The 13,809-nt window shown below is 50.6% G+C and overlaps 1 protein-coding gene across 2 annotated transcripts in view; it reads left to right on the top strand.

Annotated features, from left to right (window-relative positions):
- Nucleotides 1–9,062, top strand: part of SLCO2B1 (solute carrier organic anion transporter family member 2B1) — a 44,898-nt gene extending 35,836 nt beyond the window's left edge. For both annotated transcript variants that reach the window (XM_082844849.1, XM_082844848.1), the window contains exons 11-14: nucleotides 1,928–2,091; nucleotides 3,467–3,531; nucleotides 3,831–3,951; nucleotides 4,987–9,062. In XM_082844849.1, coding sequence (XP_082700975.1) covers nucleotides 1,928–2,091; nucleotides 3,467–3,531; nucleotides 3,831–3,951; nucleotides 4,987–5,167 — 531 coding nt within the window. In that variant the 3' untranslated portion in view covers nucleotides 5,168–9,062. The remainder of the gene's footprint in view (nucleotides 1–1,927; nucleotides 2,092–3,466; nucleotides 3,532–3,830; nucleotides 3,952–4,986) is intronic.
- Nucleotides 9,063–13,809: the final 4,747 nt, after the last annotated feature.

Genomic DNA, 13,809 nt, shown 5'->3' with positions numbered 1-13,809 from the left:
TCTCTCTCACCTTGCCCTAATTCCACCTTTTAAATATCTCTCAAATCAGAATCCTTTTCTCCTTCCCCCTCCCCCTCCCTCCTGCCTCTCTACCAGCCTCCCCAATCAGGTCCATCCTCTTGCATCAGCCAGCGCAGCTTTTGTGCTATCAGGTCTTATCTCTCCCGTGCTTCAAATCCTTCCAAGGCTCCCAGCATCCATCTCAGGGCTTCCCAGCCCTTTTCACATTGGGAAGAGTCTAAAGCTGCCAAAGCTGGAGGTGAGAGGCCCAGAGAGTTCCAGCTGCCTGGAGTTCACCAGGCCACCCTGAGGGCTGATGTGCTCCCTGCACGCCTGTCGCTCAGCTGAGGCCGAGGTCTCTGGGGCACACGGGTTGGGAAACTGTGATCTAGGGGCAGAAAAGAAAAGCCAGGTCTTCCTGGCTCAGCTCTGCTCCCATTGAGGCATCTGAGGACACTGGTGGTCTAGACCAATTCTGAAAGAATCTGAAAAAAGGTGGTTTTCCAGGCCACCTTGGGGCTGGGAATGAGGGTTGCAATCAAACGCGAGCCTGAGGACATTTCACTGCACTTTAGAAAAGGGTCAGCTTTTCCTCATTCTTCAGCCTTTGGTGGGGCCCCCGTTTTCCGGGCATCTCCTATTAGACTTTTCACCTGACAGGAAGGAGGGCTAGGACTTGTCCTCTGGCCCTGTAGCCCCCAACCTCAGAAAGCTGTGCTCCATTGCACAAGGTTCTGCAAACACCTGGCGGCCAAACCTTGTTTCAGGCCTCTGCTCGCCTCTCTGGGTTTGCCTCACTTAGTACTGAACCTGAGTATTTTTTCCTTCCTGCCAGCTCATAGATGCTCTCAGGACATTGTTTTCATTATTTTATTTTATCCAGCATTTTCGATTGCTGTCAGCAGGATGACTGACAGGGCACCTAGTCCACCCTGCTTCTGGAAACAGCAGTCAGGTTCTCTTTCGTGTCCAGGGTTCTTCACAGTGTGGCCCCAGCACACACACACCCCACACCCCATGCAAAGAGAAGGCAGAGAAGGCCTCCCCTCTGCCTCCTCTTTGCATGCATTCTGCTCCCGAGAGAAGGAAAGATTTGCTGGCTTCTTTCATGCCACTGTGATTTTACATTTAGCTTTCCCTCTACTCATTCCAATTTTCCTCTTGGTGAACTCCTATTCATTCCTCAAGACCCGAATCCAACACCCCTCTTTGGCGAAGCCTTCCTTGCGCCTCCCTTACCTGCTGAACCAAGACTCCCACTGATGCTATCTGCCCCTCTCCATCCTGTGCTTGAATCTCTCCTTGAGAATCCACTCTAGGATCCAGTGCCCTGGAAGACCTCAGTAAAGCGGGAAGGGGGAACACTGAACTGGAAAATCTGAATTCCTTCCCCAAAATACTTTGTTGCTTTAATTCCTTGCACAGAAAGTCAGGAATTTGGAACATTCTGACATCACCAGGTGAAAGAATGAGTGAGTGTATGTGGTGTATGAGTGTGTGTGAGTATATAAGTGTGTGAGCATGTGTGTGGGGTGTGAGTGTATGTTTGACAGTATGTGTGTGTATATGTAGTGAGTGTGTGTATGTATGTGAGTGTGAGTACATAGGTATGTGTGTGAGTGTGTATGTGTGTGTGCTGTGTTGGGGGTGACTCTCTTCTAGTTCCCTCTCCCTGTCCTCTTCTCCACGTCCCCTCTCCCCTCAGCCTGGGCTCAGCCCATTTGTGTGCAAACAGCCTGTGTACCTGTCAGGCCGCTCAAGCCATCCTGACTGAGCCAAGGGGTCAGAAATCCCAGCATCCAGCCAGCTCTGCCCCAGTTTGTGTGTGTCCACGGGTCTCTCATAAGCCTCCTGGGGCCTCACCCCTTGGCCAGCTGCTTGTCCTTAGAGGTTCCTGAAGGCTCTTCTTCCCCCCTCCCCACCCTAGGTCTTCTACACCAACTGCAGCTGCGTGGTAGGAGGCGGCCCTGTGCCAGCGGGCTCCTGCGACTCGGCCTGCAGCCACCTCGTGCTGCCCTTCATGATCCTGGTCAGCCTGGGTGCCGCACTGGCTAGTGTCACCCACACACCGTCCTTCATGCTCATCCTAAGGTGAAAGCAGGGGCGTGCTGGAACCAGTGCATACCAAGAGGTTCTTAACCACAGGCAGGATAAGGGATCCTGAGGGAGGTGTTCAAAGAAGGAGGTGTCCTGGCCCCCAAAGTAGACCAGGCTCTCACTGTCCTGTCTACATCCTCATGGCAACTGCTGAGATGAAGTTTTCTCCCCATCTTACAGATAAGAAAACTGAGGCTCAGAGAAATTCAGGAGCTAGCCCAGGGTCATGTAGCAAGTTTTGGGTGGAATAGTACTGATGCCAAGGCCCAGAGCCCAGACCCCTACTTTCCCCAGAGGAGGAGAGGCCACACCTAAGCCCCTGCCCTGGCCTCCAGTCACAGTGAGGAGGAAGTGGGGGAGCGTCACCTGACTCTCCGCCCCGCCCGACCTGCAGTGAGCTGGTCACAGGTGGTGCACCTAGAAATCCAAACCCCATCAGTGTGGTCTACGACTCTTCCACTTCAAGTCAACAAGCACTAGGTGCCCACTGTGGACCCAGCCTGTGCTGAGCACTGCCTCTTGGTCCAAGATCTTTCTGGCCCTTGTCCTGAGGGTGCTTGCTGGGACTGACAAACTGTCGCCTGAAGCCATAAGAGGACCTCAGAGCAGGATAATTCCAAATTTTCATTATGCTGGGATTATTTTATTCCCCATCTGTTTTCTAGAAAATTAGAAGGCGGATGGAGCCCCTTACAATATTAGAAGGCATGTAGATCCATAAACCAGGCTGGCTGCAAGAGCAAAAGTAGAGGAGTCAGATGCCCCAGCAGGCAGGCTGGTTAAGAGAAGTTCATGCGGGCAGTGTACGGCACAAATTCCAACCCTTGACAGCCATCAGCCGTGGGGTCTTGGCCGAGTCACTCAACCTGTCTAACTATCTGTCAGTTTCCTCACCTGTAAAATGGGCCTCATGCTATACCTCCCATATGCGGGGGACGTGGGGGGCGCAGTACAGAATAACTGAGCCATGGTAAGCACTCCACAAATGCCAGCTGCTGGGATGACTTAGGAAGAGGAGCCAGCGATTGCCAGGCACCCCAGGCTGAGCCATCATAGTGATCAGGGAAGTTACACGGCGTGTCTGGCTGCCCAGCTCCAGGTTTTGCCAAGTGTAGGAGGAAGGGGAGAATTTGGTGGGACCAGGGGGTGGGGAGAGAGGGGTGTCTGTGACTGGCAACACAGGGAGGTCAGCAAAGGGCCCTGACGGTCAGCGGGTATAGCTGGGACCCGGCTCCGCAGGTTGAAGGGAAGCCACTTCAGAACCTCAGGGGGCAGGCTGGTGCTGGGGGTGGGAGAGAAGGGGATGGTGAGAGCCCCTTGAAGGCTGGAACCCTCTCAATCCTCATGTCACCCTGTCCCTGCTTGTTAGGGGAGTGAAGAAAGAAGACAAGACTCTGGCTGTGGGGATCCAGTTCATGCTCCTGAGAGTTTTGGGTAAAGAATGTGCTGGGGACCACTGGTCCAAGGCCCGGGCGGCACAGGGATGAGTGGGGCCTGCTCCCTGACCTTAGGGTTCACTGGCCCACAGGGTCACAGATCCGACCTAGGTACCCTGGAGGTGGGTGTGCAAGCAGCTAGACGGCCCATCAGGGAGCCAGCATCCAATACCAGGGTAAGGGGTGGGCTTGAAGGCTGAAGACTTAATGGCCCTGAAGAGTTATATATACCAGGGAGTGGCAGGGGAGGTACCGGGATGCCAGCTTCCACTGTCCCCTGAACACCTCCTCCTCCAGCCTGGATGCCCAGCCCCGTGATCCACGGCAGTGCCATTGACACCACCTGTGTGTACTGGGCCCAGAGTTGTGGGCGTCGGGCCGTCTGCCACTACTACGACCACGACCTGCTTCGAAACCGGTGAGACCGGGGATAGGGGCTACCAGGGGGCTGTGAGAAAGCTTCTAGAAACACTCTTGGGGTCCCAGGCAGGCCACCAGCAGGGAGGGGAGGTCCACTGCCATCCACCTGCAAGGTGACCGGAGTTCCATGCAGTGCTGATCTCACCAGTCCCGCAAGCTAGACATTGTCTCCCCTTTTGATGGATGAGGAAAGGGAGATTTAAGTAAGTGGCCCAAAGTCACACAGCTGATAACTGGCAAAGCTGGGCCTCACCAGTCTGTGCTGGCTGAGTGAGGGGAGAATCAGGGGAGCAGCCCAGGTGTGAGAAAAACAGAGAGTTGGGCTGGGTCAGGAAGATGGCTCTATCTAGGACATAGGAGGCCTAGGATGCAGGCCCCGCTCTGCCTCCCTCATTGCGAGACCTGCCTTTTTGGGACTTAATCTTCCCGTCCATACAATGGGGAGCCCAAAGGAACCTGAAGGCAGAGAGGCTGCAGGCCCTGGGATGGATGGGCAGCTGCGGGGAGGGACTTACTAGCAGAGCTGGGAGTAGGGAGCTGTTCACTTCCAGCTCTGAGGAGTGCATGGTTCCAGGAGAGCTTCCTAGAGGAGGAGAAGTCAAGAAGAGTCTTGGTGAATTAGACAAACAGGAGAGGGAATCCTCCTTTTCTTGCGGCAAGTGATGTGATCCAGAGTTGCAACTGTCAGGCCCCCTGAGTCCTTAGAGAGACCCAGAGAGAGGCAGGGCCAGCCCAGGCCATGAGGCAGGGCCAGCCCAGGCCATGAGGCAGTCAGCACAGGGCAGGCAGGCTTTGGAGCTTTTCCCCCTTCCAAGGAAGGACCCCCATGGGGGTCAATTCTAGGGGCTCCCAGCCAAAGCCATGGTGACAGGGTCCACTGCCCTGGGGCTGGAGGCCTATCCCCCCCCAAGGCCTCAACGTCTCCAACTACATAATGGGTGATGATTGCTGACGCCACTCTGTTTCCAGCCCAAGCACATCCAAGCCCTGAATGGGGAGGTCCTGAGTTCAAGGGTCACTTGCTCTTTCCCAGGTTCATCGGCCTCCAGTTCTTCTTCAAGACAGGCTCTCTGGCCTGTTTCGCCTTGATTTTGGCCATCCTAAGGCAGCAGGACAAAGAGGAGGGGACCAAGGTGACCATACCCAACCCTGGCCTACAGCAGCAGCTGTTAGCGTCAGGGGCAAAGAAGGAGCCTGAGGAATCCAGAGTGTGAGCTGTCCCAGGGCCCCATTCTGGCCGGGAGTAGCAGCCATGGCGAGTACCTCCTCTGGGCCCTTTGCCTGAGATTGGGGGTTGGGAGCCCTGTTTTCCAATTATGAGCCCTCCACTAACTTGCTGTGTGGCTTTGAGCAAGCCACTGACCCTTTCTGGGCCTTTGTTTGCTCACCTGAACCAAAGAGTTACTTGCGGGTTTGTTGTTTTGGCCACTTCTGAAGCTTGAGGGTCTTCCCCCTCTTCTCCCGCAGCCACACGGGCTGACCTGAAACCAGGCTTTCCTGGGTGGAAGGACTGCATATCTTTCCCCCAGGGCCCGAGGATAGAGAAGTGGACAATAGTAGGCCAGGCTGCCCCGCCTACTGGGTCCTGGCCCTGCTCTACTGCTCACCTGGAACACCCTCTCTGAGCCTCAGCCTCCCAGCCTCCATCTCTGTCAGGTGGAAATGAACTTGTCATCTTTCAGGCCTCTTCAGCTGTGACCATCTGTGTGGCCAGGACAGACTCAGGTCTCCTGCCCAGCCCCGCTCAGCCTGGACTTGGGGCCAGTACAGCCTCTGTTGAGAAGTGTCCATTTGGCGCCCCCTGGAGGCAGAGCCCTGAGCTTTGGGGAGGCGCCCTGGGGAGGGAACTGGTCCCACTCACGATATCCAGGCTAGGCAGGACCTTCAGGAAACCTGGTGTGAGGTCCCCAGGGGCCTTGGCCATGCAGGGAGCCTCACTCTCTGGAGTCAGGAAATCCCAGCCCTTGCCCTCAGGCAGCCACAGTCTGGGTGAGGCCTATTCTCTGCCTGGTGGAGAGGGGGACCCAGCTCCCACATTGGGGCATTTTCTAATTTCAAAGACCAAACAAACTCAGCATAGACTCACTGGTACCCACGCATTGCCAAGATTTCACACATTTGACCTGGGCCCACCAAAGCCACTTTGACTTTTGTGACTAGAATCCTAATTTCACCATTTCCTCCCAGGCGCCTGCTTCTATGTCACCTGGGGTTGTGTAGACAATGTCTGGTTCTGTGACACCCACATTTTGGGGTAACATCTGGTTCTCTGTGATGCCTGGGTTGGCATAAGAACCTGTTCTTTGTGATGCCTGGGCTTGTGATCTAGAAGCACTAATGCGTGGCTCTGTGTAATAAGTGGGTCTGTGGGATGCTTGGGTCTGAACAGACAAGTCCTTGTCTGTGTCAGGCCTTGTCTTGCCTTGTCCTGTTTTATGGCTAGTCTTATCTGGCCTGATTATCTCTCTGGGATGGGGAGAGAGTTTCCCAATCTGCTTCCAGCCCAATCTAGTTGCTTGGGAGGCAAGAGACAGGGAGTCAGAAGCAGGAGCTTCCCAAATCCGTGTCCAGCCCTGTGCTGTGGGCCAGGGCGGAAGCTGGGGGTTTGGGGGCACACGTGGCTCTGGCCCTCTGCGCAGCTCTCAGCGGCAGGGCTTTGAGGCTATGCCACATGAAAGAAGAGGGAGGTACAAAAGTTCTAATTCCCATTTTTGTTCTGCTGGTTGATACCTTTAAATGTCTAACAGATATCTGAGCCTGTATTTATCAGTGCCAAGAATTTCAGAGTCTCTTCCAACAAGATGAGGCTGTTTGTATGTTCATATTCCTCCTCCTTCCCTCTTGTTTCCCAGGTTTTGCAGAAATAATCTGGAATTATAGATATAGCTTATTATTAAATTTGTTCTTGCATAATGTGTCTTCCGTTACAAAAATCCTTTCTTCCAAACTGCATTAAGGTTTGCAACAACCAGGTTATTTCCAGTTATTTAGATTTAAGCTTTGCGGGATTCATTGCTCACTGTTATTTCTCATATATTACGTCTGCCCCTACCTGTATATTCTGGTCTAATTTTTGTTCGGCTCGACTACTTTCTCTAGTAATGGTTTCAGAAGTGGAATAATGTCGCAAGGCTTTCCCAGTCCTCACCTGTCCAAACTGTCATTCAGGTTTTACAGAAGAGGAGATGGTTCAGAAAGGATAAGCAACTTGCCCAAGATCACACAAAATAAATGTCAGAGCCAGGATTAGATCTAGATTTTGTGGGAACTGACGCTTACACAATTTGGGGAGTCCTCTTTAAGAAAAAGAGCACAAAATTAGGTAAGAAGGTGAATATTTACTTAGAATGAAAAAAGAAGTCAAAACAAATACATCTCACAGTTCAGAAAAATAGCATAAGAGTTTTTACTAACTGCTGTGCATACCTCCAAAATTCTCCCCCTAACGGTTGGAAATAGTTTCTATAGACTAGCTTCTGGTTCCATACATTTTAAACCTGTTTCTCCTCTGTTGTCCATATACTTCCAGGGCCAGGCAGGAGAAAACACTTTCATGTCACAAGATGACCTCTGGATATGACACCTTGATGTCACAATGCCAAATGAGTTGGACTGTGGGTAGGAAGATTCCTAGAAGCCATTCTCTATACAGAGGTAGCTAGCAATGATTTATCTATTCATAGAGGTGACTGAGAACCATGTAAATATATCCCAATGAATCCAAATTAAATTGATCCCCAACTCCACTCCCCCTTAGCATTATTCCAGAAATGTCCATGCCAACTGCTTCACATAAAGGGAAACTGGGACACAAGGACACTTGGAGTGGAAAGAACTAGCCGTCTTGACCCATTGTGGTGAAAGTGTCTACCTTTGGAAATTTCCTGAGAACTTGACAACAGGAACATATTGATGAAGCCTCTCCCAGGGCCTGGGTAGAGGCCGTGGTGCTCAAGCAGTTTTAGCTTCATGCTGAGTCTACCTCTGGGTTGAGCTGAGATTCGAAGAAGACGAGGTGCTTGTGCTTAAAATCATCCAGGCTGGTCAGGGAGGAGACTCCAGGAGTAATCACAAGAGAGACATGGGGCTGAGAGCCAGGGGTGGAACAGGTAAGGGCCAGCGACTTCCCAGGGATTCAGGGGGGCCAGGGAGCAGCCCTCTTCCCTGACATGGCCTCTGGCCAATGAGAAGCCGCAAGCAATTACACCTGTGAGCTCACTTTCTTCTCACCCTGCCCCTGAGAGTTGGAGGAGAAGGCATTAAGTCTCCTACTAGATTCTGTGGTGGTAAAATCCAGCAGAGAACAGGACTGGAACCAGAATGAAGATCCTGACACCTGGCCCGGAGTTCCTTTAGGCTGTAAACTCATGCTGGGAAGTTGCAGGGCAGGCAGATACCAGGGAGCCAGGAGCCAAGATTGGAGCACAAATAAACGAGGAGCAAGAACTGGGACTTCCCTGGTGGCGCAGTGGTTGAGACTCCGCCTGCCAGTGCAGGGAACACGGGTTCAATCCCTGGTCCGGGAAGATCCCACATGCCGCGGAGCAACTAAGCCCGTGCGCCACAACTACTGAGCCTGTGCTCTAGAGCCAGTGAGCCACAACTACTGAGGCTGCATGCTGCAACTACTGAAGCCCACGCACCTAGAGCCCGTACCCTGCAGCAAGAGAAGCCACCGCAATGAGAAGCCCGCTCACTGCAATGAAGAGTAGCCCCCGCTTGCCGCAACTAGAGAAAGCCCGCGCGCAGCAACGAAGATCCAACACAGCCAAAATAAATAAATAAAATACATAAATAAATTTAAAAAAAAAGAATCCGCCTGCCAAGGCAGGGGATACGGGTTCGAGCCCTGGTCCGGGAAGATCCCACATGCCGCGGAGCAATTAAGCCCGTGCGCCACAACTACTGAAGCCCGCATGCCTAGAGCCCGTGCTCCGCAATGAGAAGCTACTGCAATGAGAAGCCTGCGCACTGCAACGAAGAGTAGCCCGGCTCACCGCAACTAGAGAAAGCCCGCACGCAGCAACGAAGACCCAACACAGCCAAAAATAAATAAATAAATTTATTAAAAAAAGAAAGAACCCACAGCACCCTTGACATTCTTTAGACATGTTGAATTCTTTCCCCCTAACAAGCCCCTACATGTGCTCCTCCCTCTACCCAGCTGGCCTTCTTCACATCCCCACCCCATCGTTTGCCTCTCCATCCCGCTTCACGAAGTCCTGTCCAAACTTCCAGACCCAGCCACCACCTCCAGGGATGCAGCATGGTATAGGCAACGGGAGTGGGTGGCAACCACCTCAGGGAATCCATTAAAAGATATAGACTCTCCATTAAAAATGCACACAAACTTATACACAATTGTGCCCCTGATTTCAGAGGTTGGGGATCATTTGAAGCCTAGCTGTAGACCTCCAGTGGAGTGGAGTGAAAAGAACAGAGCTTTAGAGTCAGTCAGATTTGGGTTCAAATCTAGACTCTACCACTGATTCACGGTGTGACCCTAAACAAGATTTAACTTCTTTGCCTCTCAGTTTCTTCACCTGTAAGGTGAGGTTGATCATTCCTGTCTCTCAGAAGGTATGAAGACAAAATAATGATAACATACTCATTCACAGGCAGTGTACCTAATGATCAATATTTGTAAGTTTCCTTCCCCTTCCCTTGTTCCTGAAAGGAGAACATGGGGGTGGAGGTGGGAGTGGGCAGTAAGGACAGGGAGAGGCACCACTGAGGGGAGGCACTACCCTCGCTCTGCCTTGCCCTGGCTGCAGCTCTGCTTGTCCCCTAATCTTTCTTCCACTGTCAGCCAGGGCTCAGCCTGCCCAGTCTTATCTCTCCCCACAGCCAGCCTGGGACAGCTTTTCTCATCCAGATTTACATTTTTTGATTTTCTTTCTCCCTTCCAGAGCAGTCCCTTCCTTCTGTTTCCCCTTTTGCTATAAAATGGGCTAACCCTGGAAGCAGCAGTTCTGGTGCTGGCCAAGAAGTGATGGTTCAAGGATAGATTCATTCACCATACATTCATTTATTTATTCAAACACCCAATCAACCAACAAACCACATGGCTGCTCTATGCCCCTGTGCTGGCACTGCTGGGGGGACACAGCCATGGGTCCAGTACAGGAAACTCCCAGTATAAGCAGACAAGCTGACACATAGTAATAAAAGCATGATTAGTCATATAGGAGAGGGAAGAAGAGGAAGCCACGTATTCTTCCTGGGGTCACCATGGAAGGCTCTCCAGAAAAGGTTAAATCAGAGCTGGCCTTAGAGATTAGGCAGGAAATTCCCAGGTAGAAAAGATGCAAATAGACGTGAGAAACAATGGTATGAGCAAAGATAGGAAGGCACAAGAGGGCAGAGTGTGTCTGAGATATGGTACAAGAGCAATGTGGTTGGGATGTACTGCACGTGCAAGGCCATCAGGAGAGAGAGGAGAGCTGAGGCTGGATGTACCAGTGAGGACCAAGCCTTGAGTTCCAGCTGAAGGCTTTGGATGTCTTCCTGAGGGCAAAGAGGCGCCCTTGAAGCATTGACTGATGGATTATTCAATTGACTGGTTATTTTAAGCAGGGAGTGACATGACAAGATTTGTGTTTTAGAAAGGCTGCAGGCCGCACCCTGGGGGCTTTGAATGGAAAAGGGAAGCTGGAGGCCAAGAGCTCAGGCTGGACACTGGTGCTTAATCAAGAGAAGAAGTAGGAGGCCTTGAACCAGGTCATCCTTGAAGTGGGGACATCTAAGATGAGTCTTGAAAGATGAGTAGGACCATACCAGGTGGAGAAGTTGGGAACAGCATCCAGGGAGAAGAAACTGCACAGATAAAAACTCAGCATACAGAGAGCTCCTGGCAAGCTTGGGGAATTTTCCACTAGTTCGGCAGGGCTACATTGTGGTCTAAGAGAAAGGTCATGGTGAGGGATGTAGCTGAAGAAATGGGTCAGGGCCCTCAGTTTCTCTCAGTATTCTCTGTCTCCTGAACCTAGACTCAGGTGGGAGAGGAGAGGGAACACTGGCCACTTGTGCAGAGGTGACAGTGTGGAGCTGCCTCCCCTGAAGACTGCGAGAGGCTTTCCATGATCACAGCACTACATTTTACAAAGTCCCTTCACACTTGATCCTCATGGCTTCCTGACGAGGAATGTAGAACAAGGACTATTGGCCCCATATAGTGGATAAATTATCTGAAGCCTAGAAAACTACAGGAACTTGTCCAACATTGCTCAAGAGCTCAGGTATCCCCCTTTTAAAGCTCCAATGTTTTTTCTAATAAACTTACTTGTCCCTGAATCACATACACACAATAGATGTAGTAGCTACTAACTAATGTGATTGGAATGGGGAAAAGCATAAGAAAAACACATCAGAGTAAGAGATCTCCTCCTGCCCTCAATTCCTCAACCTTCACCCTGGAGCTGGAGACATTCCAGCCGAGAAAACCAGGTTCCCTCTGCTTTGGAATCCAATAGACATGAGGACAAATCGCAGCTGTGTCACTTTCCACCTGTGAGAAGTCAACTGCATTCATCTCAGCCTTAATTTTCTCATCTGAAAAACGGGAGAAACAAACCCTATCTTTCATAGAGTTGTCATGAGGACTTAATGTGATAATGTAAGACTCTAGTAGTTAACTATTGCTGAGTAACAAATTACCCCAAAACTTAGCAGCTTAAAACAACAAATATTTATGATCTCACACAATTTCTGAGGATCAAGAACCCAGAATTGGGCTAACTGAGAGACTGTGGCTCAGGATGTCTCATGAGGTTGCAGTCAAGTCTCAGCCAGGGCTGCAGTCATCAGAACGTTCAGTGGGGCTGGAGGATCCACTTCCAAGCTCCCACTGTGGTTGCTGTCAGGCTTCCATTCTTTGGGGGCAGTTGGTCAAAAGTTTCAGTTCCTTTTTACACAAACTTCTCCACAAGACTGCTCAGGACATGGTGGCTAACTTTCCCTAAATGAATGATCCAAGAAAGAGAATCTACCAAGATGGAAGCCACAGTATCTTTTATAACCTAACCTTGCAAGTGACAAACCTGTATTTTTACCATATTCTTTTGGTCACACAGACTAACCTTGGTACAGTGTGGGGCAGGAACATAAAAGGGTGTGGATACCAGGAGGTGTGGCTCTTTGGGAACCATCTGGAAGCAGGCTACCACAAGTGTCCAGAACAATGCCTGGCACCCAATAGGTACTTATTCATTTGCAGCTGCCATGATTCTCCCTGTGCTCACAGACTAGCTGGGAAGACAAGATTTGGACATGAAAAGAGAGAGCTTGGCAAAGTAGACTGCAACTTGAATTGGGCAATGCTCAGTCGCCTGATGGAAGAGGGTCTGCAGGACCAAGGGGTGGAAATAAGGGAAGGCCGCCTGGCAGAGGTGGAGCTGAGAGGCCAATTCAGCGAGGAGACAGAGGGCGAGTGTGGCACACACTATCTATTGCCTTCCCGCAGCCAATCTCCTTTTCCTCTTTCCAGTAGCAAGGTGCCCAGCCACAAGGATGATCCAAGCCCTTCATGGAAAAGCCTTCCTCTTTGCCAGTGAATAGTCTAAGAGTAGACGTGTGACTTTATTTTGGTCAGTGAGATATAAGGGAATGGTCTTCTTGGAAAGCTCCCCTCTTGGATAAGAGGGGCATGAGAGAAGATCCTTTGTCTTCCATGCCCTTTCTTCCTGCTTGGGAGGACATGGTACTTTGTGCCACATCAGCCATTTTGTGATCACAAGGGGAGTCTCTCTCAGGGCTTAGAATGGGAAAAACCTGGGTCGTCAGAGACATAACCAGACATATTCTGGTTGAATAACCAGACCAACCCTGTCTCCACCTTTCTCTGGCTTCCTTGTTAAGGAAATAAAAGGTTTAAGCCATCAGGTGTTTTCTTACTTGCATTCTAACTGATTCAATGAGCAAAGCATTCCAGTTCCCTCTGGGGTTTTTTCCTTTTCCGAAGGAAGGTAGAGTGAAACTGTGGAACAGGAAAGGGCCCTTGGCTGGGAGGCAGGAGTCCTTGGTCTAACCCCAGCTCTGCCTCTGAGTTGCTCTGTGATCTTGAGCAACTCCCTGCCCCTCTGGGCCTCCAATAATCACAGGTAATATTTATTGACTGCTTGCTGTGTGTCAAGCACTCTGCTAAGAGCTTCCCTTGCATTACCTTATTCAATCCTCACATCAACTCTGTTATGTCAATATTATTATTCTCTTTATTTTATAGATAAGGAGACTGAGGCCCAGAGATATGAGGGAATTGGCCCAAGGTTACATAGCAAGTTAGTGCTGGATCTCTGGACTCTGAATTCATGCTCATCTTTCTCTAAAGCCAGGCTCCTGACCATAATGCTATACTGCTTGGTGGTAAAAGGATGTCTCTGGACAAAATGACCTCTAAGGGCCTTTCCAGCTCAAATATTCTTTGACTTGCTGCCCCATTTCTAGCTACATGATGAACAAAACAGCTTATCCTAGAGAAGAAAGAAATAAGGACTGTCTTTAGCCATCTGAAAAGCTGTCATATGAGTGGGAGATTAGACATACTCAGTGTAGCTCAGAGGACATGAACTGGACAAGTGCGGGGACACTACCGGGAGAGAGAATGCAGCTTATATAAGGGAGAGCTTTCTAGCTTCCATTCAGCAGGGGTAGGGGTATGCACAAAGGCAATGGCTCTCCTGTCATGACATTTACACAAGCCTGTGTTAGATAAACATTTGTCAGAAGTACTGCATTAAGTAGGAACAGGATTGAACAGCTTAAAACTTGTGGTAGGAATTAAAGAGGATAATGTACTCTAGTACATTCTAATACTCCTAGCACCATAACTGATACAAATAGAGCGAGTCAATAAATTGCT

Source organism: Leucopleurus acutus, assembly GCF_964270905.1.
Source record: "Leucopleurus acutus genome assembly, chromosome: 8".
Classification (NCBI taxonomy): Eukaryota; Metazoa; Chordata; class Mammalia; order Artiodactyla; family Delphinidae; genus Leucopleurus; species Leucopleurus acutus.
Note: the sequence above shows the minus strand (reverse complement) of the source record. Positions and strands in the feature narration are given on the sequence as shown.